Source organism: Panthera uncia (genome assembly GCF_023721935.1).
Source record: "Panthera uncia isolate 11264 chromosome A3 unlocalized genomic scaffold, Puncia_PCG_1.0 HiC_scaffold_11, whole genome shotgun sequence".
Classification (NCBI taxonomy): domain Eukaryota; kingdom Metazoa; phylum Chordata; class Mammalia; order Carnivora; family Felidae; genus Panthera; species Panthera uncia.
This window is the reverse complement of record NW_026057578.1, coordinates 45243971-45270594: the sequence shown is the minus strand read 5'-3', so window position 1 is coordinate 45270594 and position 26624 is coordinate 45243971. Positions and strand designations below refer to the sequence as shown.

At 38.9% G+C, this 26624-nt stretch overlaps 1 protein-coding gene across 1 annotated transcript in view; it reads right to left on the bottom strand.

Moving 5' to 3' along the window:
* KIZ (kizuna centrosomal protein) overlaps nucleotides 1-26624 on the bottom strand; it is a 143640-nt gene that overhangs the window by 97432 nt on the left and 19584 nt on the right. Inside the window, exon 4 of the mRNA XM_049650105.1 lies at nucleotides 24254-24346. Within this exon, the coding sequence (XP_049506062.1) occupies nucleotides 24254-24346 (93 nt within the window). The remainder of the gene's footprint in view (nucleotides 1-24253; nucleotides 24347-26624) is intronic.

Here is a 26624-nt window from a genome sequence, read left to right as displayed (position 1 = left end):
TATAGAGAATAATGAAGCAGAAAAAAAGAGGGAGATTAAGGCAAAAGAGCACGATTTAAGAATTAGAGAAATCAGTGACTCATTAAAAAGGAACAACATCAGAATCAAATGGGTCCAAGAAGAGGAAGAGAGAGAAATAGGGGTAGAAGGATTATGTGAGAAAATCATAGCAGAAAACTTTCCTAACCTGGGGAAAGACACAGACATCAAAATCCAGGAAGCACAGAGGACCCCCATTAGATTCAACAAAAACCAACCATCACAAGGCATATCACAGTCAAATTCACAAAATACTCAGGCAAGGAGAGAATCATGAAAGTAGCAAGAGAAAAAAAGTCCCTAACCTACAAGAGAAGACAGATCAGGTTTGCAGCAGACCTATCCACAGAAACTTGGCAGGCCAGAAAGAAGTGGAAGGATATAGTCAGTGTGTTGAATCAGAAAAATATGCAGCCAAGAATTCTTTATCCAGCAAGGCTGACATTCAAAACAGAAGGAGAGATAAAAAGTTTCCCAGACAAACAAAAATTAAAGGAGTTTGCGATCACTAGACCAGCCCTGCAAGAAATTTTAAGGGGGACTCTCTGAGGGGACAAAAGATAAAAAAGTATATGTATATATACATATGTATATGTATATATACTTTTCCATCTTTTCTCCCCTCAGAGGGAGGTATTTATTTATATAAATAAATAAATACCAAAAGCAACAAAGATTAGAAAGGACCAAAGAACACCACCAGAAACTCTAACTCTATAAGCATCATAATGGCAATAAATTCATATCATCTAGAGTGAGTATCAGTACTCACTCTAAATGTCAATGGACTCAATGCTCCAATCAAAAGACATAGGGTAACAATGGATAAGAAAACAAGATCCATCTATATGCTGTTTACAAGAGACCCACTTTAGACCTAAAGACACCTTCAGATTGAAAATAAGGGTATGGAGAACCATCTATCATGCTAATGGTCAACAAAAGAAAGCCAGAGTAGCCATACTTATATCAGAAAATCTAGACTTTAAAATAAAGACTGTATCAAGAGATGCAGAAGGACATTATATCATAATCAAGGGGTCTATCCACCAAGAAGACTTAACAATTGTAAACATTTATGTGCCAAATGTGTGAGCACACAAATATATAAATCAATTAAACACACAAAGAAACTCATTGATAGTAATACCATAATAGTAGACTTCAACACCCCACTCACAACAATGGAAAGATCATCTAATAAAAAAATCAACAAGGAAAAAATGGCTTTGAATGACACAGTGGACCAGATGGACTTAACAGATATATTCAGAACATTTCATCCTAAAGCAGTGGAATATACATTCTTCTCTGGTGCACATGGAACTTTCTCCAGAATAGACCATATACTGGGACACAAATTAGCCCTAAGTAAGTACAAAAAGATCGAGATCATACCGTGCATATTTTCAGACCACAATGCTATGAAACTGGAAATCAACCACAAGAAAAAAATTTGGAAAGGTAACAAATACTTGGAGACTGAAGAACATCCTACTAAAGAATGAATGGGCTAACCAAGCAGTTAAAGAGGAAACTACAAAGTATATGGAAGCCAATGAAAATGATAACACCACAACCCTAAACTTCTAGGATGCAGCAAAGGTGGTCATAAGAGGAAAGTAGATAGCAATCCAGGCCTTCCTAAAGAAGGAAGAAAGATCTCAGATACAAAACCTAACCTTACACCTTAAGGAACTGGAAAAAAGAACAGCAAATAAAACCTAAAACCAGAAGAAGACAGGAAATAATAAAGATTAGAGCAGAAATTAATGCTATCAAAACAAAAAAAAACCCAGAAGAGATCAATTAAACCAGAAGCTGGTTCTTTGAAAGAATTAACAAAGTTGATAAACCACTAGCCAGTCTGATCAAAAAGATAAAGGAAAGGACCTAAATGAAATCAAGAATGAAAGAGGAGAGATCACAACCAACACAACAGAAATAAAAACAATAATAAGAGAATATTATGAGCAATTATATGCCAATAAAATGGGCAATCTAGAAGAAATGGACAAATTCCTAGAAACAGACACTACCAAAACTGAAACAGGAAGAAATAGAAAATTTGAACAGACCCATAACCAGTAAGGAAATCAAATTAGTAATAAAAAATCTGCCAAAAAACAAGAGTCCAGGGCCAGATGGCTTTCCAGGGGATTTCTACCAAACATTTAAGGAAGATTTAACACGTATTCTCTTGAAACTGTTCCAAAAAATAGAAAAGGAAGGAAAACTTCCAAACTCTTTCTATGAAACCAGCATTACCCTGATTCCAAAACCAGACAGAGACTCCACTGAAAAGGAGAACTATAGACCACTTTCCCTGATGAACATGGATGCAAAAGTCCTCAACAAGATATTAGCCAACTGGCTCCAACAAAACATTAAAAAAATTACTCACCACAACCAAGTGGGATTTACACCTGGGATGCAGGGCTGGTTCAATATCTGCAAAACAATTAACGTGATTCATCACATCAATAAAAGAAAGGACAAGAACCATATGATCCTCTCAATAGATGCAGAGAAAGCATTTGACAAAATACAGCATCCTTTCTTGAGAAAAACCCTCAAGAAAGTAGGGATGGAAGGATCATACCTCGAGATCATAAAAGCCATATATGAACAATCCAACGCTAATATCATCCTCAATGGGGAAAAACTGAGAGCTTTCCCCCTAAGGTCAGGAACAAGACAGGGATGTCCACTCTCGCCACTGTTATTCAACATAGTATTGGAAGCGTTAGCCTCTGCAATCAGACAACACAAAGAAATGAAAGGCATCCAAATCGGCCAGGAGGAGGTCAGACTTTCACTCTTCACAGATGACATGATACTGTATATGGAAAACCCAAATGACACCACCAAAAACTGCTAGAACTGATTCATGAATTCAGCAAAGTTGCAGGATATAAAATCAATGCACAGAATCGGTTGCATTCCTATACACCAACAATGAAGCAACAGAAAGACAAATCAAGGAATCGACCCCATTTACAATTGCACAAAGACCATAAAATACCTAGGAATGAATCTAACCAAAGAGGTGAAAAATCTATATGCTGAAAACTATAGAAGGCTGATGAAAGAAATTGAAGAAGACACAAAGAAATGGAAAAAGATTCCATGCTCCTAGATAGGAGGAACAAATATTGTTAAAATGTCAATACTACCCAAAGCAATCTATGTATTCAATGCAATCCCTATAAAAATAACACCAGTATTCTTCACAGAGCTAGAACAAATAATCCTAAAATTTGTTTTTGTTTAATATGAAATTTATTGTCAAATTGGTTTCCATACAACACCCAGTGCTCATCCCAAAAAGTGCCCTCCTCAATACCCATCACCCACCCTCCCCTCCCTCCCACCCCCCATCAACCCTCAGTTTGTTCTCAGTTTTTAACAGTCTCTTATGCTTTGGCTCTCTCCCTCTCTAACCTCTTTTTTTTTTTTTCTTCCCCTCCCCCATGGACTTCTGTTAAGTTTCTCAGGATCCACATAAGAGTGAAAACATATGGTATCTGTCTTTCTCTGTATGACTTATTTCACTTAGCATGACACTCTCCAGTTCCATCCACGTTGCTACAAAAGGCCATATTTCATTCTTTCTCATTGCTACGTAGTATTCCATTGTGTATAGAAACCACAATTTCTTTATCCATTCATCATTTGATGGAAATTTAGGCTCTTTCCATAATTTGGCTATTGTTGAGAGTGCTGCTATAAACATTGGGGTGCAAGTGCCCCTATGCATCAGTACTCCTGTATCCTTTAGGTAAATTCCTAGCAGTGCTATTGCTGGGTCATAGGGTAGCTCTATTTTTAATTTTTTGAGGAAACTCCACATTGTTTTCCAGAGCGGCTGCACCAGTTTGCATTCCCACCAACAGTGCAAGAGGGTTCCCGTTTCTCCACATCCTCTCCAGCATCTATAGTCTCCTGATTTGTTCATTTTAGCCACTCTGACTTGCATGAGGAGATATCTGAGTGTGGTTTTGATTTGTATTTCCCTGATGAGGAGTGACGTTGAGCATCTTTTCATGTGCCTGTTGGCCATCTGGATGTCTTCTTTAGAGAAGTGTCTATTCATGTCTTCTGCCCATGTCTTCACTGGATCATTTGTTTTTCGGGTGTGGAGTTTGGTGAGCTCCTTATTCTTTTTGGATACTAGCCCCTTGTCCCATATGTCATTTGCAAATATCTTTTCCCATTCCGTTGGTTGCCTTTTAGTCTTGTTGATTGTTTCCTTTGCTGTGCAGAAGCTTTTTATCTTCATGAGGTCTCAACAGTTCATGTTTGCTTTTAATTCCCTTGCCTTTGAGGAAGTGTCAAGTAAGATAATGCTGCGGCTGAGGTCAGAGAGGTTTGTTCCTGCTTTCTCCTCTAGGGTTTTGATGGTTTCCTGTCTCACATTCAGGTCCTTTATCCATTTTGAGTTTATTTTTGTGAATGGTGTAAGAAAGTGGTGTAGTTTCATCCTTCTGCATGTTGCTGTCCAGTTCTCCCAGCACCATTTGTTAAAGAGGCTGTCTTTTTTTCCATTGGATATTCTCCTGCTTTGTCAAAGATTAGTTGGCCATACGTTTGTGGGTCTAGTTCTGGGGTTTCTATTCTATTCCATTGGTTTATGTGTCTGTTTTTGTGCCAATACCATGCTGTCTTGATGATTACAGCTTTGTAGTAGAGGCTAAAGTCTGGGATTGTGATGCCTCCTGCTTTGGTCTTCTTCAAAATTACTTTGGCTATTTGGGGCCTTATGTGGTTCCATATGAATTTTAGGATTGCTTGTTCTAGCTTTGAGAAGAATGCTGGTGCAATTTTGATTGGGATTGCAGTGAATGTGTAGATAGCTTTGGGTAGTATTGACATTTTAACAATATTTATTCTTCCAATCCATGAGCACGGAATGTTTTCCCATTTCTTTATGTCTTCTTCAATTTCCTTCATAAGGTTTCTATACTTTTCAGCATACAGATCTTTTACATCTTTGGTTAGGTTTATTCCTAGGTATTTTATGCTTCTTGGTGCAATTGTGAATGGGATCAGTTTCTTTATTTGTCTTTCTGTTGCTTCATTATTAGTGTATAAGAATGCAACTGATTTCTGTACGTTGATTTTGTATCCTGCGACTTTGCTCAATTCATGTATCAGTTCTAGCAGACTTTTGGTGGAGTCTATCGGGTTTTCCATGTATAATATGTCATCTGCAAAAACTGAAAGCTTGACTTCATCTTCGCCAATTTTGATGCCTTTGATTTCCTTTTGTTGTCTGATTGCTGATGCTAGAACTTCCAAAATATGTTAAACAACAGTGGTGAGAGTTGACATCCCTGTCATGTTCCTGATCTCAGGAAGAAAGCTCTCAGTTTTTCCCCATTGAGGATGGATGATATTAGCTGTGGGCTTTTCATAAATGGCTTTTATGATGTTTAAGTGCTCCTTCTATCCGGACTTTGTTGAGGGTTTTTATGAAGGATGCGTTTTTTTGTCAAAAGCTTTTTCTGCATCGATTGACAGAATCATATGGTTCTTATCTTTTCTTTTATTAATGTGATGTATCACGTTGATTGATTTGCGAATATTGAACCAGCCCTGCAGCCCAGGAATGAATCCCACTTGATCATGGTGAATAATTCTCTTTATATGCTGTTGAATTCGATTTGCTAATATCTTATTGAGATTTTTTGCATCCATATTCATCAGGGATATTGGCCTGTAGTTCTCTTTTTTTACTCGGTCTCTGGTTTAGTAATCAAAGTAATTTTGGCTTCATAGAACGAGTCTGGAAGTTTTTCTTCCCTTTCTATTTTTTGGAATAGCTTGAGAAGGATAGGTATTATCTCTGCTTTAAGTGTCTGGTAGAATTCCCCAGGGAAGCCATCTGGTCCTAGACTCTTATTTGTTGGGAGATTTTTGATAACTGATTCAATTTCTTTGCTGGTTATGGATCTGTTCAAGCTTTCTATTTCTTCCTGTTTGAGTTTTGGAAGTGTGTGGGTGTTTAGTAATCTCTCCATTTCTTTCAGGTTGTCCAGTTGGTTGGCATATAATTTTTCATAGTATTTCTTGATAATTGCTTGTATTTCTGAGGGATTGGTTGTAATAATTCCATTTTCATTCATGATTTTATCTATTTGGGTCATCTCCCTTTTCTTTTTGAGAAGCCTGGCTAGAGGTATCAATTTTGTCTATTTTTTTCAAAAAACCAACTCTTGATTTCATTGAGTTTTTTAGATTCTATATTGTTTATTTCTGCTCTGGTATTTATTATTTCTCTCCTTCTGATGGGTTTGGGGTGTCTCTGCTGTTCTGCTTCTAGTTCCTTTAGGTGTGCTGTTAGATTTTGTATTTGGGATTTTTCTTGTTTCTTGAGATAGGCCTAGATTGCAATGTATTTTCCTCTCAGAACTGCCTTCGCTGCCTCCCAAAGCATTTGGATTGTTGTAGTTTCATTTTCCTTTGTTTCCATATATTTTTTAATTTCTTCTCTAATTGCCTGGTTGACCCATTCATTCTTTAGTAGGGTGTTCTTTAACTTCCATGCTTTCGGAGGTTTTCCAGACTTTTTCCTGTGGTTGATTTTAAGCTTCATAGCATTGTGGTCCGAAAGTGTGCATGATATGTTCTCTGTTCTTTTATACTTATTAAGGGCTGTTTTGTGACACAGTATGTGATCTATCTTGGAGAATGTTCCATGTGCACTTGAGAAGAAAGTATATTCTACTGCTTTGGGATGCAGAGTTCTAAATATATCTGTCAAGTCCATGTGATCCCATGTATCATTTAGGGCCCTTGTTTCTTTATTGATCCTGTGTCTAGATGATCTATCCATTGTTGTAAGTGGTGTATTAAAGTCCCCTGCAATTAACACATTCTTATCAATAAGGTTGCTTATGTTTATGATTGTTTTCTATATTTGAGGGTTCTCATATTTGGTGCATAAACATTTATAATTATTAGCTCTTCCTGATGGATAGACCCTGTAATTATTATATAATTCCCTTCTTCATCTCTTGTTACAGCCTTTAGTTTAAAATCTAGTTTGTCTGATATAAATATGGCTACTTCAGCTTTCTTTTGACTTCCAGTAGAATGATAGATAGTTCTCCATCCCCTCACTTTCCATCTGAAGGTGTCCTCAGGTCTAAAGTAAGTCTCTTGTAGACAGCAAATAGATGGGTCTTGTTTTTTTACCCATTCTGATACCCTATGTCTTTCGGTTGGTGCATTTAGTCCATTTACATTCAGTGTCATTATAGAAAGATATGGGTTTAGAGTCATTGTGATGTCTGTAGGTTTCATGCTTGTAGTGATGTCTCTGGTACTTTGTCTCACAGGATCCCCCTTAGGATCTCTTGTAGGGCTGGTGTAGTGGTGATGAATTCCTTCAGTTTTTGTTTGTTTGGGAAGACCTTTCTCTCTCCTTCTATTCTAAATGACAGACTTGCTGGAGAAAGGATTCTCGGCTGCGTATTTTTCCTATCCATCACATTGAAGATTTTCTGCCATTCCTTTCTGGCCTGCCAAGTTTCAGTAGATAGATCTGTCACAAGTCTTATCGGTCTTCCTTTATATGTTAGAGTATGTTTATCCCTAGCTGCTTTCAGAATTTTCTCTTTATCCTTGTATTTTGCCGGTTTCACTATGATATGTCGTGCAGAAGATCGATTCAAGTTATGTCTGAAGGGAGTTCTCTGTGCCTCTTGGATTTCAATGCCTTTTTCCTTCCCCAGATCAGGGAAGTTCTCAGCTATGATTTCTTCAAGTACACCTTCAGCACCTCTCTCTCTTCCTCTTCTGGAATACCAATTATGCATATATTATTACGTTTCATCGCATCATTTAGGTCTCTAATTCTCCCCTCATACTCCTGGATTTTTTTTATCTCTCTCTCAGCTTCCTCTTTTTCCATAATTTTATTTTCTAATTCACCTATTCTCTCCTCTGCCTCTTCAATCTGAGTTGTGGTCGCCTGCATTTTATTTTTCAGCTCATTTATAGCATTTTTTAGCTCCTCCTGTTTCTTAGTCCCTTGATCTCTGTAGTAATATTCTCTGCTGTCCTCTATACTTTTTTCAAGCCCAGAGATTAATTTTATCACTATTATTTTAAATTCATGTTCTGTTATATTGCTTAAATCGTTTTTGATCATTTCGTTAGCTCTTGTTACTTCCTGGAGTTTCTTTTGAGGAGAATACTTCCATTTTGTCATTTTGGATAGTCCTTGGAGTGGCGCGGAACTGCAGGGCTCTTCCTCTGTGCTATCTGGAGTAACTTGCATTGGTGGGCGGGGCCACAGTCAGACTGGTGTGTACCTTATCTTCCCCTCTCCCAAGGGCAGGACTCACTGTGGAGTGGTGTGGCCCCTGTCTGGGCTACTTTGACACTGCCACACTTGTGGTGCTGCTTTGATGGGATCTGGCATATTAGCTGGGGTGGATCCGCAAGGTGCACAGGGGCAGGAGGGGCAGACTCAGCTAGCTTTGCCTTCGGTAGTCCGCTTCGGGAGGGGCCCTATGGCACTGGGAGGCAGACCCGTCGGAGGGATGGATCCACAGAAGCACAGCATTGGGTGTTTGCGTGGTGCAAGCAAGTTCCGTGACAGAAACTGGTTCCCTTTGGGATTTTGGCTGGAGGATGGGTGAGGGACATGGCACTGGCCAGCGCCTTTATTCCTCACCAAGCTGAGCTCTGTCCTCTGGGGCTCAACAACTATCCCTCCCATTGTCCTCTAGCCCTCCCACTCTCTGAGCAGAGCTGTTGACTTATAACATTCCAGATGTTAAGTCCCACTGGCTGTCAGAACATACTCCATCTGGCCCCTCTGCTTTTGCAAGCCAGACTCAGGGGCTCTGCCCTGCCAGGTGGGCTGCCCCTCTACCGCCCCGGCTCACTCCTGCCAGTCTGTGTAGTGCGCACCGCCTCTCCACCCTTCCTACCCTCTTCTGTGGGCCTCTCGTCTATGCTTGGCTCCAGAAAGTCCATTCTGCTAGTCTTCTGGTGGTTTTCTGGGTTTTTTAGGCAGATGTGGGTGGAATCTAAGTGATCAGGAGGATGCGGTGAACCCAGCATCCTCCTATGCCACCATCTTCCCCACACCTAAACCCAAATAATCCTAAAATTTGTATGGAACCAGAAAAGACCCTGAATAGCCAAAGCAATCTTGAAAAAGAAAACCAAAGCAGGAGGCATCACAATCCCAGACTTCAAGATATACTACAAAGCTGTAATCATCAAGACAGTATGGTACTGGCACAAGAACAGACACTCACATCAATGGAACAGAATAAAGAACCCAGAAATGGACCCACAAATGTATGGCCAACTGATCTTTGACAAAGCAGGAAAGAAGAGCCAATGGAATAAAGACAGTCTCTTCAGCAAGTAGTGCTGGGAAAACTGGACAGCGACATGCAGAAGAATGAACCTGGACCACTTTCTTACACCAGACACAAAAAATAAACTCAAAATGGGTGAAAGACCTCAATGTAAGACAGGAAGCCATCAAAATCTTCGAGGAGAAAGCAGGCAAAAACCTCTTTGATCTTGTCCGCAGCAATTTCTTACTCAACACGTCTCCAGAGGCAAGGGAAACAAAAGCAAAAATGAACTACTGGGACCTCATCAAAATAAAAAGCTTCTGCAGAGCGAAGGAAACAATCAGCAAAACTAAAAGGCAACCGACAGAATGGGAGAAGATATTTGCAAATGACATATCAGATAAAGGGTTAGTATCTAAAATCTACAAAGAACTTCTGAAACTCAACACCCAAAAAACAATCCAGTGAAGAAATGGGCAAAACACATGAATAGACACTTCTCCAAAGAAGACATCCAGATGGGCAACCGACACATGAAAAAATGCTCAACGTCACTCATCATCAGGGAAATACAAATCAAAACCACAAGAGACCACCTTACACCTGTCAGAATGGCTAACATTAACAACTCAGGCAGCAACAGATGTTGGCGAGAATGCGGAGAAAAGAGGATCACTTTTGCATTGTTGGTGGGAATGCAAACTGGTGCAGCCACTCTGGAAAACAGTATGGAGGTTTCTCAAAAAACTAAAAATAGAACTACCCTATGACCCAGCAATTTTACTACTAGGCATTTATCCAAGGGATACAGGTGTGCTGTTTCGAAGGGACACATGCAACCCCCATGTTTATAGCAGCCTATTGACAATAGCCAAAGTATGGAAAGAGCCCAAATGTCCATCCATGGATGAATGGATAATGAAGATGTGGTGTAGTGTGTGTATACACACACACACACACACACACACACACACACACACAATGGAGTATTACTCAGCAATTAAAAAGAATGAAATCTTGCCATTTGCAACTACATGGATGGAACTGGAGGGTATTATGCTATTAGTCAGAGAAAGACAAAAATCATATGACTTCACTCATATGAAGACTTTAAGAGACAAAACAGATGAACATAAGGGAAGGGAAACAAAAATAATATAAAAACAGGGAGGGGGACAAAACAAAAGAGACTCATAAATATGGAGAACAAACTTTGCTGGAGGGGTTGTGGGAGGGGAGATCGGCTAAATGGGTCAGGGGCATTAAGGAATCTACTGAAATCATTGCTTCACTATATACTAATTTGGATGTAAATTTTAAAAAATAAAAAAATAAAGTTAAATCAAAAAAATAAATAAATAAACCTGGACCCCTCACTGTAAGACAGAAAGCCATCAAAATCCTCAAGGAGAAAGAAGGCAAAAACCTCTTTGATCTTGTCCGCAGCAACTTCTTACTCAACCTGTCTCCAGAGGCAAGGGAAACAAAAGCAAAAATGAACTACTGGGACCTCATCAAAACAAAAAGCTTCTGCACAGCGAAGGAAACAATCAGCAAAACTAAAAGACAATCGACAGAATGGGAGAAGATATTTGAAAATGACACATCAGATAAAGGGTTAGTATCTAAAATCTACAAAGAACTTCTGAAACTCAACACCCAAAAAGCAAATAATCCAGTGAAGAAATGGGCAAAACACATGAATAGACACTTCTCCAAAGAAGACATCCAGATGGCCAATCAACACATGAAAAAATGCTCAACGTCACTCATCATCAGGGAAATACAAATCAAAACCACAATGAGATACTACCTTGCACCTGTCGAATGGCTAACATTAACAACTCAGGCAACAACAGATGTTGGTGAGGATGCAGAGAAATAGGATCTCTTTTGCATTGTTGATGGGAAAGCAAGCTGGTGCAGCCACACTGGAAAACAGTATGGAGGTTCCCCAAAAAGCTAATAATAGAAGTACCCTAACGACCCAGCAATTTGCAATTCTAGGCATTTATCCACGGGATACAGGTGTGCTGTTTCAAAGGGACACATGCACCCCCATGTTTATAGCAGCACTATCGACAATAGCCAAAGTATGGAAAGAGCCCGAATGTCTATAGATGGATGAATGGACAAAGAAGATGTGGTATATATATACAATGGAGTATTACTCAGCAATCAAAAAGAATGAAATCTTGCCATTTGCAACTACGTTGATGGAACTGGAGGGTATTATGCTAAGTGAAATTAGTCAGTCAGAGAAAGACAAAAATCATATAACTTCACTTATATGAGGACTTTAAGAGACAAAACAGATGAACATAAGGGAAGGGAAACAAAAATAATATAAAAACAGGGAGGGGGATAAAACATAAGAGACTCTTAAATATGGAGAACAATCTGAGGGTCACTAGAGGGGTTGTGGGGGGGGGGGATGAGCTAAATGGGTAAGGGGCACTAAGAAATTTACTCCTGAAATCATTGTTGCACTATATGCTAGCTAATTTGGATGTAAATTAAAAAAAAAAAAAGATAACCCCTGGGAAGCAGGGTGCTGGGGATAGGCTTAACAGTATAAACGTGCATTGAATAGTAAGTCCTAGAGATCTAATGCCCAGTACAATGAATATAGGCAACAATATTGTATTACAATCATCAAACTTGCTAAGAGACTAGAACTCAATTATCCTAACCACTGAAAAGAAATGGTAATTATGTAATGCGATAAAGGTGCTAATTATCACAAAATGGCAATCATATTAAAATATATATGTAACAAATTAACCTGTTATACACCTTAAATTTATACACTATTATAAGTCAAGTATATTTCAATAAAAAAATAACAGTAACAATTTTCAGAATCTCCAGTAGTGATGAAGGTTAGGTGAAATAGATGCTCCTGTATTGTTGGTAGTGAAATAAACAGGCAGAATCCTCTGAAAGCAAATAGGAAAGAATCCAGCATCAAGAGTCCTAGACATTTTTATTGTCTTTGATTCTTTCATTTTACAAGGAAACACCTTAAGGAAATAAGCCTTACAGGAAAATAAAAAGCTATGGGACAAACAAGTTCATTTGCAGCATTACTTACAATCATGAAAGGTTAGAAGTAAACCACATAAAATAGGGCAAGTCACAAAAATGAGGCAAATGAAGACTATGCCATAACAAGGGAAATGTTTAGATATGGCAAAAGAAAAATAAAACCCAAATTATATATTTAATATGCTTACACCTATGTAAAGATAAATCAACAGAAGAGAAAGAAATTAACCAAAATGTGTTTATATAGGATTATGCCAGGAAAATGAACATTGTTCTGCTCATCTTGTCCTTTTTCCAATTTCACAAACTTAACAAAAACCATTTTATTGAGTTATAACTCACATACCATAAAATTCATCCTTTTAAAGTATACAATTCAGAGGCTTCAGTATAATCACAGTTGTGCAACCATCACTATATCAATTTTAGGACATCTCATTACCCCAAAAAGAAACCCAGTGCCCTTTAGTAATCACTCCCCATCCTCCCTGACCAGCCCCCAGCCCTAGGCAACCACTTATCTGCTGCACCATTTTACATTCCTACCAGCAATTACTTAAACTTTTATAACAACAAAAAATGTACAATAGGCCTGTACAATTGAACTGCTGCTTGCTGTAAGGCAATGCTACATCTCAACTGGCTCAACATTTGCAAAGTAAAATAGTGGCTCCAGTAAAATACAAGCTGGGCTTCTACAGGTTGGCAGCTTTCCTGTTTGCTGAGATGGGTTGTGAGACAGGTGCCTCTTTTCTTTTTTTTTTTTAATTTTTTTTTTAACATTTATTTATTTTTGAGACAGAGAGAGACAGAGCATGAACAGGGGAGGGGCAGAGAGAGAGGGAGACACAGAATCTGAAACAGGCTCCAGGCTCTGAGCTGTCAGCACAGAGCCTGACGCGGGGCTCGAACTCACGGACCATGAGATCATGACCTGAGCCGAAGTCGGACGCTTAAGGGACCGAGCCACCCAGGCACCCCTAGTTGCCTCTTTTCTTTTTTAAAACAGACTGCATTTTGTTTGCTTAGCAACAGGAAATAGGGTGGTCTTTAATCTTAAAATTCTGACATTGTTATGTGTCTCAAGCAGTTTCTGAGCCAGGAAAGCTGAAGAGAGAATGTTGTGTTTCACATTCTTGTTGACACAGGAATAATATTAGGAATTGAACAGTTTGAGACAGACATTATTGCCAAAAGAAGGTGCATGTGTCAGTATTTAAGGATCTGAAATAATTATCAATGTTTCTACGCCTTCCTATTACTTTCTGTAGCTCAGTGCTTGAGGTAAATCTCTAATCCAGGATTTTGGTTCAGTTCTTCCTTTTCCTGACACAATTCTCTATCTGTAGTTTCTTTAAACATTTTAGGAGCTGGGGAAAGTGATTGCAAAGGAAATGGATATGACTAAAAATAATGTTTATTTTTGAGAGAGAGAGAGACAGAGCATGAGTGGGGGAGGGGCAGAGAGAGACAGACAGAATTCGAAGCAGGCTCCAGGCTCTGAGCTCTGAGCTGTCAGCACTGAACCCAACACGGGGCTAGAACCCACAAATGGTGAGATCATGACCTGAGCCAAAGTCAGACGCTTAATGGACTGAGACACCCAGGGCCCCCAGAAGGTAACTTTTAAAACCAGGACTACATCTTTACTGGGGGGAAAGAAGAGAGACCTAGTTTACAATTATTATAATGATGACTTAGTTAATAATTACTAACTACAGGGGCACCTGGGTGGCTCAGTCAGTTAAGCATCTGACTTTGGCTCAGGTCATGATCTCATAGTTCATGAGTTCAAGCCCTGTATCACTCTCTGTGCTAAGAGCCTGGAACCTGCTTCAGATTCTGTGTCTCCCTCTCTCTCTGTCCCTCCCCTGCTCACACTCTGTCTCTCTTTCTCTCTTAATAAACATTTAAAAATTAAAAAAAATTACTAACTACAGCTGTCAAAGCAGGTAGATCTTAATCATTACTGTACTTTGAAAAATACATGTTATACTTCACATTCTTTAAAAAATGCTCAGAAAATCTTAATTTTTTTCTTACTATATTATTTCTTTCACAGGTGAGGGAACTGAGAAATATCAAGATGAATGCAGACTAGAAATGGAACTATCAGACCAAATTTTCAGCTTTCATACAGTTCAATGATTATTTCTAGTTTCTGTGTAAGCAAGTCCTTAAGTCACATTGAGATTTCAAAAACAATCCCTTAATAAAAATTTACATATAACAATCCTGAAGGAATTATTTTACTTCATCATGTGTTATAAACTGAATTGTGTCCCCCTTCCCCAAATTCTTATGTTGGAAGCCCTAATTCCCAGTATGACTACTGGGAGACAGGGTCTTTAATGGGATGACTCAGGTTAAATGAGTTTGTAAGGGTGGGGCCCTAATCCAATATGACTGGTGTCCTGATAAGAGGAGGAGATACCAGAGATCTCTCTCTATACACACACACACACACACACACACACACACACAGAGAAGAGGCCATATGAGGACAGAGAGAAGGGACAGCTGTCTGCAACCCAAAGAGAGAGGACTGATCTTGGACTTCCAGCTTCCAGAATTGTGAGAAAATAAATTTCCATTGTTTAAGCCCCCAGTCTACAGTATTTTGTTATGGCCACCTGAGCTGGCTAAGACATCATGCCAAAGTAATTCTTAACACTTCTTTCATTTTGCCACTGTGATAGATTATAGACACAATCAATTCACAACTAAGGCCACAAAGAGATATCTCTGGCCATTAAATCCAATAGTCACTAGAACCATATTAATTTTAAAATGGATCCGTTAAGTTTAGGCTTCAAAGGTATCTTCTAGAAGTAACTTTGTTGGGCAAATCCCTATAACATAAATCAACTACAAGCTGTTACCACCCGGTGGCTTTACGTCCCATTTCTTTAACTCATAGGTAGCCTCTCCATCCCCAGAGCTCGTGTCACCACTCTCTAGATAAGTGGCAAAAAGCTGGACCAAAGAATGGCTACTCTCACGGAGACCAAAGACGGAGATGATGGGGACAGTGGTGAGAGTGGTGGCAGGATCAGTGAACATTTGCCAAGCACTTACCAGGTGTCAAACAGATTTATATTCATTACCTTTTTTTAATTCTCAAAACAACCATTATTATTGTACTCATCCTTATGGGACTTAGCAAGGTTGAACAATTTGCTCTTGGTCACAGATTCAAACCCACACACGAGGACTCCAATGCCCATCTCTTATGCTACAACACTCAAAATGGAATCAATGAAGCTCAAATTGTATCATTGAACCACAGCTTTTTTGAAAAACAAACATAAAAGTCTCTAATAATAAATTGGAAGTCTACATCCAATTTCCTACTAAATTCAACCAGTATAAAATCAGACCTATTAAAATAGGACACTAAGTGGAACCTGTACCTGATAAATAAAACCAAGTCTATATAGGGTAAATGGGAAGAGTAGGAGAAGAGCAGATAAAAACTTCAACATAAATTCAGCATTCCTAAATTGTACCAATTGGTGATTTTCAAAAAATAAACACACACACCCCAGCACCAACATTTTCCCCAATACCCCTAGGTTTATGCAATTAACCTTGATCAAAACAATAGAAAGCCACAGCATGCAAAAAAAGAAGCTTAACAAGTGTCTGAGAATATCAAGACAATAGCCTTTTCTTTTATCATACACTTTAGTATGCTCTGTACATGCTCTGTGGTTCCTATACAGGGTGGCTCGGGATATAACTGTGTCTCTTAGAGCTTCCTGTTAAAAAAGAAATGTGCAGGACTACATTAGAAAGACAGAATGCCAACTCCAGTTTCTAATTTTGAGAGAGGTGAGGATAGAAGCAACTAACATACTACAATTAAAAGAGCGATCCCATACACAGGCAGGCTCTTTCTTCCTAAAATGGATTAACCACTGCTCATCCCTTCCTCAAACTTTTTGGGTTTTTTTACTGTATTAACATTATTTTAAAATTTTTTAAATGTTTATTTATTTTTGAGAGAGAGAGAGAGAGAGAGAGAAACAAAGCACGAGTGAGAGAGGGGCAGAGAGAGAGGGAAACACAGGATCCGAAGCTGGCTCCAGGCTCCGAGCTGTCAGCACAGAGCCCGACCCAGGGTTCGAACCCACGAACCACAAGATCATGACCTGAGCCGAAGTTGATTGCTCAACTGATTGAGCTACCCAGGCGCCCCTAGTGTATTAATGTTATTAAACTAATTAGAGTTTCTATTTCTTGAGGATAGCTGGATTGCTGGCACAAAGCATACGTGTACATCCAACCCCTGAACAGTCAAAAATCTGTATATACCTTAACTACTAATAGTCTCCTGTTGACTGGAAGCCTTATCCACAACACAAATGGTCAATTAACACATACTTTTAATATTATATGTGTTATATACTGCATTCTTACAATAAAGCAAGCCAGAGAAAAGAAAATCATAAGGAAAATACATGTACAAACTGTACATAAAGTTCAACATCTGTGAATAAGTGGACCCGTACATTGTTCAAGGGTCAACTGCATATATAATTGTGATAGTTATTGCCAGATTCCTTTCCAAAAAAGTTCTAGGCATGAATACATTTTTTTCAGACTACATGAAAAAGACTTTTTTTTTTCTAATACATTATTTCATAGAATATAAGTATATGAAGTTTGGAAAATCTTATAAAAAATGGAAATCAAAATTTGTTCTCCTGTGGAGGCTTCCATAATCCCTTGTACCATCAAAGGGAGAAAAGAAACAGTGTTTTCCACAAATTTTGTCTTCCTCTTGCCAAATCGGCTTGTTTCCGTTTCCCCTTCTCCTTGACTTTTTCTCTCTTCCCTATCACTCTACTACAAGATGTGTACCTATATATATATGAATGCAATTTTCTCACCTGTAAGAGTCTTTGACACATAACACACTTGTCACATAATTCCACCACAGAGACAGCAAAGGAGTGATAGTTGTGTAGCCAAATGTCTTCACAAAAGGAAAATTTAAAAATATGGTTATTTTCATTCTTGACTGTGAGAAAGAGGTTAAATCTCTTCCAGAGAGACTTCTTCCCACCATTCTCCTAAGTGAAACCTTTCTTGCAATGACTGAGAAGCAAAGTTGATGTATTTATTAATTAAGGCTCTGCCACTGACCAGCTAGGTGATCTGGAGACAAGTTACTTAATTTCTTTGGGCCTCCATCTCCTAATTTGTAAAATGGGCATAAAAATAAATCTTACTTCGGAAAGTTGTTGTAACGAGTGTGTGTAGACATGTGTGTGTGTGTACTGTATTCTATAAAGTCCTTAGAACCGTACCTGACACAGAGTAAGACCAATGCAAATGTTAGCTGTCATTCTGAGCCACACTACCCACTTGGGAGGTACCCTCAAAAGGAAGCAGGATGTGGAGAGTTCAAACTTCACCCGGCCTCAGACTCCAGTGGAATGGGGCACACCCCTCGCTCAAAAAGAATGGCTCCCTCCTCTTCCTCACTGCAGGCTGGTGGGCTGCTACCACTCACCAGGTGGAGCAGTGGATGGGCCTAGACCCTACCGTGCAGGAGATCATGGTCTAATGAGCATGGAGAGAAGAGCATTTTCTAGCGTCTCCTGAAAAAAAAGGCCTGCATATCTAGTATTAGCGCCAGGACTTGAAAAACTTTGTGTAATTCAGTTTAATTTTTAAATGTCTTGTGAATAGAAACACATACAAGTGAAAAAGCTATTTAGATAAAAGAGGCCCAGCTGAACACCTTCTGACTTTGTCATTGCTCTAGGTCAAATAAAGTCACAACTCTGCGAGGGTGTATCACTATCCCAAGCAAGGTACAATGTCCCAGTATTAGAAACCTGGGCAACCGCTCAGAGCCCCACTTTAGGGAGATGCTTGCACTCTTCAGAATTGAGCAGTGGTTCAAGGAGACTGCTGGTGAATGAGGTACTGTGGGCCAATAAGGGTAAGAAATTGGGGCCTATATAGATAACTTTAAGTAATAACCCAACCACTTTACTCTTGCCCTGCACTGCTCTCTCCAGTAGCCGGTATGACAGGGCCAGACCCATATCTATGGGAACCTCACCATCCCAGTACATGCCCACAGTGTCCTTCTGGCCTGGGAGCTTCCCTCACTGCTCTGCAGCAGCCAGGAGTAGAGCCAGCCACAACATTCAGTCAATGACAGATAGGAACTGAAGAATATATCCCCACTCCCTTTTCTACGCCCATGTGTGAAGACACTAAGGCATGCGCTACACAGTCTTCCAAGGTTCCCCAATAGGACTGAGCTCTGGCTGCTCACAGTAGTAACCCATTCAATCATTCAATCACACACTACTGGTTGTGTCACCTTCCTCTCTCCTCTGTGCTTCCTGGGACCACCTCCCAAATAAACCACTTACACTCCAATCCTTGTCTTAGGATCTGCTTCCAGAAGATTCCAACCTGAGTCATTTTCTCTTTATGGGCATTTCAGGAGAGTCTTACCCTTTACCCTTGCCATCATGTTATTTCAATCACTTGTCTCCTCCACAATGCCGGTCACTTCAGCCCTTGGAGATGAGCCCAGGCCCTACAGTGGCTGCCTTGGTCTTGTGAATACTGCTCAGATCCCAGGAGCCACGGTCTGTCCTCTGGAAACGGAACTCTTCCCATCATGTAATACTGGGCTGTCTTCCCTGTTTGGTGCCTCCCCTGCAACAGGGCTGCTCCCCACCACAGTTTCACCACCTCTCCTGACACAGCTCCAACCCACAGGTGAAGCCACTGTACACAAAGTGCACATGTCTTCTCAACTGGAAGTTCTTCTTCAGCAGAGCTTTAAGGTATTTCTTCTGCCCTACCAAGCCAACTCAAATGGATTCTCCTTTAAAAAAAATTTTTTTTTTTAGCATTTATTTATTTTTGAGACAGAGAGAGACAGAGCATGAACAGGGGAGGGGCAGAGAGAGAGAGAGAGAGAGAGAGACAGAATCCGAAACAGGCTCCAGGCTCTGAGCTGTCAGCACAGAGCCCGACATGGGGCTCGAACTCACGGACCGCGAGATCATGACCTGAGCCGAAGTCGGACGCTTAACTGACCAAGCCACCCAGGCGCCCCGGATTCTCCTTTAAGTGTAAACATGAGCAGTTCAGAGACAGATGCTCTGCTTTCCTTGGCTCACCTGATTTAGCTGGAATATTATAGCACCAAATGAGACCAAGGTTAGGCACAAATGCAGCATCTAAATGGATAATTGGAATATTTTGCATGATGTTGGCCAGGGTGTTTTTATTGGATCAGGAATTTTTCCCAACTTTTGAAGAGCATTTCATCCACACCACCTCAGATGGCAGGGCAGCAAGATGGCTAACTGCATGGACACTGAAGCCAAAGAGTCTGGATTTGAGTTTTGACTCTGCCTTGCTGTGTAGTCTTGGGGAAGTTAACTAACCTCTCTGAGCCTTCCCATGAAATGAGGATAACAACAGCATCTACTTCCAGGATTGTTGAGATGATTAAATGAGTTGATGACCATAAAGTGCTTCATGTAGCACCTGGCACAGAATAAGTGTGCACTGATCATTACCCATTGTTACAATTAACATGAGAAGTAGAAGTAACAGCCCGCATAACCATTCTCCATGTGACCCTTGCAGGAAGTATTACAACAGTGAAATGGACCTCTCCAGTTAGCCTTCAGCCCTGTGACAAAATTCCCTGGTCCTCCACAGATCTCCAGCCAGGCCTAGCACGGTACACTCTTGCTGTGAAGGATCCAGTTCACTTCTGCTTTTAGTAGAACAAGTTTCATAGTATAATAGTTCAAAGATTGCCTCGGGTAGTTTCAACATTTTAACAATATTTGTTATTCCTATCCAGGAGCATGGAATCTTTTTCCTTTTTTTTGTGTCTTCTTCAATTTCTTTCATACAATGGAGTATTACTCACCAATCAAAAAGAATTAAATCTTGCCATTTGCAACTACATGGATGGAACTGGAGGGTATTATGCTAAGTGAAATTAGTCAGTCAGAGAAAGACAAAAATCATATGACCTTACTCATATGAGGACTTTAAGAGACAAAACAGATGAACATAAGGGAAGGGAAACAAAAATAAAAACAGGGAGGGGGACAAAACAGAAGAGACTCATAAATATGGAGAACAAACTGAGGGTTACTGGAGGGGTTGTGGGAGGGGGGATGGGCTAAATGGGTAAGGGGCACTAAGGAATCTACTCCTGAAATCACTGTTACACTATATGCTAACTAATTTGGATGTAAATTTTAAAATATAAAAAAAAATTTTCTCTCTCTCACACAAACACACACAAAAATAGTTCAAAGAAACTTCACAAACCCCATCCCAAAATTGATATCTCATTCACAAATGACAATACATACGCTTTGATTTTTTTTTTAATTTTTTTTTTAACGTTTATTTTTGGGGAGAGAGAGACAGAGCATGAGAGGGGGAGGAGAGAGAAAGAGGGAGACACAGAATCTGAAACAGGCTCCAGGCTCTGAGCTGTCAGCACAGAGCCCGACGTGGGGCTCAAACTCATAGACCGCGAGATCATGACCTGAGCTGAAGTTGGACGCTTAACTGACTGAGCCACCCAGGTGCCCCTTGATGTTTTTTTATGTATGTTCTCTAGTCACTGCTCATATAAAAAACTAAGTAACTAGAACATGCCAAAAGACCAACAGAATTAGAATTTACACCCTGCCCCAACAACAAAAAATGCAATGTATAATAGAGGGAAAGGATTACTGAATTATAGTAAAATTTGTGAGGATCCGAATGGGGGCTTGAACTTTGTCTTTTTGCTATCTATTAACCAAAAACCAAAAGTTTACTAGGTAAACTAATCATGGAAATAAGCTTGGGGAACAAGTAGACCAATTATTAATTCTCTTAAGAGAACACAGGACTCTGAAAAGTAGCCAGAGGAGGCATGAAAACTCTGGATGCCTTATTATGAAACTGAGCTAGAGTTTTACATTGAGAAAATGGACAATCACTGCTTGATGACTTTTCTTGATAGAGTATCCATGTTACTGCTATGGTTGAAAGGTATACAATCACTTAAAAAATATAGCTTCTTATAATTCAGAATTATCATTAATTTGACAAGTCCTCTCCCCCTCATCAGTGTTTTCCACTTTAATGGCAACCCTCAAGTTAGGCTCTTAGTTAATTCTTCCTGTCTGAACGAACCCTGATTCTTCAGTTCCACCAACTCCTTCCCCCAGTTCGTCCTCCATGGCACCTCCAGCCTTATCTCCCTGCTGCTGCACAGCTGTGATGTCACTGCTCCATCCACAAGTCCTGCCTTTATACCTGCCCCAACACATACACACACACACTATTACACATGCCCACGCATGCGCGCGCGCGCGCACGCACACACACACACACACACACACACACACACACACACGATTCCAGGAGGAAATCTCAATTCTTAATGTGGCACTAAGAAGTTCCATGATATAACTTTCCAACCTTACTGTCTACCACTTCCGTACAAGAACACTGGACTTCAGCCAGGCTGCACAACTGCCCACTGGGCTTTCCTGCTTCTACTCCTTTAATCATGACATCTCCTGGCCTTCGAATGTCTACCACATCCCCACTGACTGATATCTTTCCCATCCTTCACACTAGTTCAAACACCACCTCCTCCACTGAGTCTTGGGCCACTCATTTTGGTAGAAGCATACCTTCTTTCTTCATGCAGCACATGCCCACCACATGTAACTGGCATTCATTACATACTATCTTGTGCCTTAGAAAGGACATCTCCTTGTAGGAAGCACCTTGAGCACAAGCCCTGTGGAATTCATAGGGGGATCTCCTACTGTGGCTTCTCACACAGATCACATGCTTAAAAACGATTTATTGACTTCAACCAGTGACACCATATTGCGCTTCAGGCCAATACCTGAAGACCAACAACTCTGGGAACAGAGACTAATTCATATGACTGTCTAAAGAAGACATGTATGGATTTCCACCGGAAAAAAAATGTAACTCATATGATAAGCAATTATTCTGGAATTAGCATATAATAAGGATTCATTAATTCATCATTTTACTAAAATGTATTTACCTTTTAATTGATGGAACACCAATAAGAAATTGAATATAGGCAAGAAAGAAATTTCTCAAAATGTTACCTAATTGATTGTTATATACAGTCAATAATCAAAGCTTTTAAGATGACACTTTATAGTACACAGGAAAATACCTGTCTTCTAATTATTATATGTAACGTCTTTAAGGGGTTGTCAGCTGTATGTCTCTTGCCCTAATTTTAAATATAACTTAAAAGGAGACTATGTAATTGTATGTAAGGTAAGGGATCACTAGTGCAAATACAAAAAAAAGTCTCCCATTTTACTTAAGTACCATTGACACTGCCGTACTAAGAATGCCTTTATCAGGAATGGCATAGAAAGAACAAACCGGCTTATAGATTAAAAACACATCAATTATTTCATGACCCAATGTCAAACAGAAAAACTGCCTGAATGGTTTAGAAGTCTATCACATCATACCACATTCGGCATACATCTAATGGCACAGAAATCATTTATCATTAAAAGGCCTTTTTATATAGGTCAAGGTTTCTGGGGCTTGGTGTTTTGTATCTTACAGTTTAAAGAATGCTCTAAATTCTAGGTTTTTTAACTTTTTAATCTTTGGGAAGGAAAACTAAAACTTCCTATAAACTCAGATTAATGCCTGCTAATGCATGGAAAAAAGGAAAACTAAAACCTTCCTCCTACTATAAAAACAAAATAGTGTGGCCTCTGTTTCTTTTCTGATAAGAGTCTTAAATACCAAACAGTTAACTGCATAATAACATTTACTGGCAGCCAGGCAGCCTGCTTAGCAGATATATAAAGCAGGTAAAAGGAGAAAAAGTTAATTTCTTGGCTGAATGATTCCATCGGTAGCTATAGGGCAAACCTGAAAGTCTTTTAGTAAAGTAGCAGTTGGTTCTTCTATCAATCTGTAGCACACATACTCTTCCAAGGAAAGCATTAAATATGAAAATCATATCCCGTTATCATCTGTTTCCAGCTTTCAGCCCAGTAAGCTTTTCTTAATGAATGCTGCAGCCTAAGGAACAAGCACGCTGTTGGCTTTTCTGAATAATGGAGTGATGCTACCATTTTTGCTTATTACAATATCGACTGGCTGAGGGGGTTTCACACATAGTCACAAGTGACTACTCTTGCCAGCATGCTCCAAGTTATTACAAGATGTTTTTAGACATTTCATCTAAAAGAGCTTTACTGCTTTTAGTGAAGAAAACATCTATGGTCTTGAACAGAATCATTTATATGGAGATAGGCTGCAGGATTAGAAGCCTGCATTACGGCAGATACATAGCAGAATTTATTTAAGTATTCCTTGCCAGTCTTTTTGTCTGTTGCTTAGATATGCAATCTTTTCTTTCCACTTTCTCTGTGAAAAGGTTAAAATGTACAAAATTATATATACAAAGAAAAGAAGCAAAATTCCATATTTTGTTTACCTTTTATTTAAAACATTTCTGGAATGAAGAAAAAAAGCAGCGACAAAGCATTATTTAGAGAAACATAATTTCACCTGCTAACAACACTAAGGTTTTCTTTGGAATCTATCTCTTTTAAACCTGCTGTGACTGCCTTTCAGCAAATTTAATTGAATTAGACATTAAAGCAATACTCTATAAGTCTTTAAATAATACTTAAGGTTTAATAAAAAAGATCTCTGTAATAAGATGATTTTATTTAAAACAATATAGTAAAAGAGAAACACTCCAGAAATCCTCTGTTAACAGAAAGTTTATTGTTTTAATTTATTACCTTTTCTCTGTCTTCATCTTTCAGTTCACCTTTTATTCCAGGTCTATCTTTTGAGAGTAGCTGTGTCTTCTTAATTTGAGCCTCATATTTGGTCTAAACAGAAACAAAGTTTTGATTTTGTGGTGGCTCTTATTATAACCAGCATCTGCCTATATTTTTTAGTCTTTAGAGTATAAAACAGTGAAGTAGAAAGTAAAAGTTGATGTTACTAAGAAATTCAACTTATCTTAGAATAGAAAATTTCACAAATAAAATGTCAAAAGCTGAGGTCTATAAAATGCTGTATGTTTTTAAATAAGACCTGATGGCTTCTTACTGTCTTCCATCAATTTAGGGAATAAAACCTTAGCATATTAAGCTATCAGGAAAATCCAGTTACTTTATTATGAAAGCAGCACATTAGACAGTGTTTACCCTGAAAAGTTTTGTCCTAAAGGAAAATAAATCAATCCTACAGACTTCTTATCTTTATAGATATCTACATTAGTATCATGGTCCTACTAATCACAGGAACAGAGTATATTATTTGCTAGCTCATCGACTTGAAACAAACTCCATTTTCTATGAATAAAAATATACAGGAAACATCAATGATCAGCACCATAGGAATGAAGTTTGCTCTGGCACTAATAACTACATGAAGATGCCTGCATCATTATCGCACTATAATTGATGAAAGTGATTCCATCATAAAATGACTTTTTCTTAAAAGCAAGGCATAAAAAGGGCTTTGATTCAGTATGTTAGTAATTAAAGCCTTAAGAAATTCACGGATGGTGGTTCATCACAGATAAGTATCAGAACATTTTCTAAATTAGGCCGTGATGCACTGCAATTAGAAAAACACCTATGAGATAATCAGAGAACTGTTTCCTTAGTTCTTAGTCTGAACATGAAATTGGCCTGAGCTTTGTTTTGACATATAAAAAAACAGACAATCATCATGAAAACTCACTTGTTTCCCTCAAAATATCTTAAAAGATATTACATGCTGCCCCATTTCTAATAAGAGTTTAGCAGGGAATTTTTTTTCTCTATCAGAATGCTATTAACATGATAGATGACAGTAATAATCTAAAGAAATACCTAATTAAATGGAAGTTTTATAAGGCCGGTAAAAAAGATAAACCAAGAAAAGATTTAAAAATAAGGCAATTAATACAATACAATTTACATCTCTCTGTTCTACCTACTCCTTTGGACTCAGAGATAGTTACTTTTCAACTCCAAGAGCTTTCAAAAGGCATACTTTACAGATTCTAAGGGAAAGTATCTTTAAAAAGGGATGGGAGTGGATTATGAAATAAACAAAATAAATATTGAGGTTTATTAAATAATTGCTGGTTAAATAAAAACTCTGTTCCTGTGGCTGCAAATATTTTCTTATGTTCTTTGAGATCAGTTATAAACACGCAACAGGCATTATACCTACTTTTCTCATTATGGGATCATTTCAGAGCCATACCTTCTAAAGACAGAGCACTTTCTCATGGAAACATGACTTTTGTTTAATTCATTCTGCTGCAGCAAAAAACTTGTAACTGCATTAGGACTTTATAAAGAATAGTAACAGAAGTCTCAAGAGTCCAAATTACATTGCTCTCAATGGACCTGAAAAATTCACTGAAGTGTAGGTACTTTCCTAAATTAGTGATACAAATAAAAACTGAACAATGTACTTGAAATCAAAAGTTGCTATGATAAATTGAAAATTGATGCAAACTATAATTCTGCATCCCCTAGGACCACAGATTTGCACCTACAAACATTTTGTTCTCTTTGCCATTTATTCATACATATGATACTTGGTTACTATCCATCAAATTTACCTCCTAAACATTGGAGAGCAGGGATTTTCAACCCCACCTCCTATTCTATCTGCATATAAAGGGTTGTACTATGTTTAAAAGTTTTTTCAGTTTGGAAAACTGTATAGACAAATCTTTCCAAAAATTCCCTAGCTAAAAATGATAAAACAGCAGAGCATGTGCCCTATTTTTCCAACTATCAGTCTTTCCATGTTTTATGCCCCACTTCTTCTTTGATAAGGTCCCATTATATTTCCACAATACATCAGGATTTGTACTGCATCCTTTCTGTCTGGTGCTGATTCAGGTCTCTGTTCCCTTCTTGCCATGTGGCCCAGATTCCTCTTACATTTGCTGTTTCAGGGGCCAAAGTTCTCATGGCCCGGTAGCATCTGCCAGTCCACAGCACCTCTAAGGACAGTCCCCTCTTCCCACAAATCCCCCAGGGAAACCTATTTTAATGAACTCAAGAGCACTGAATCAACCTATCAGGTAACTAACTTGTTCCGTCTGCTAATGTATTGCTTCCCAGCACTGAGCTTGATGCTGCCCACCTAAATTTA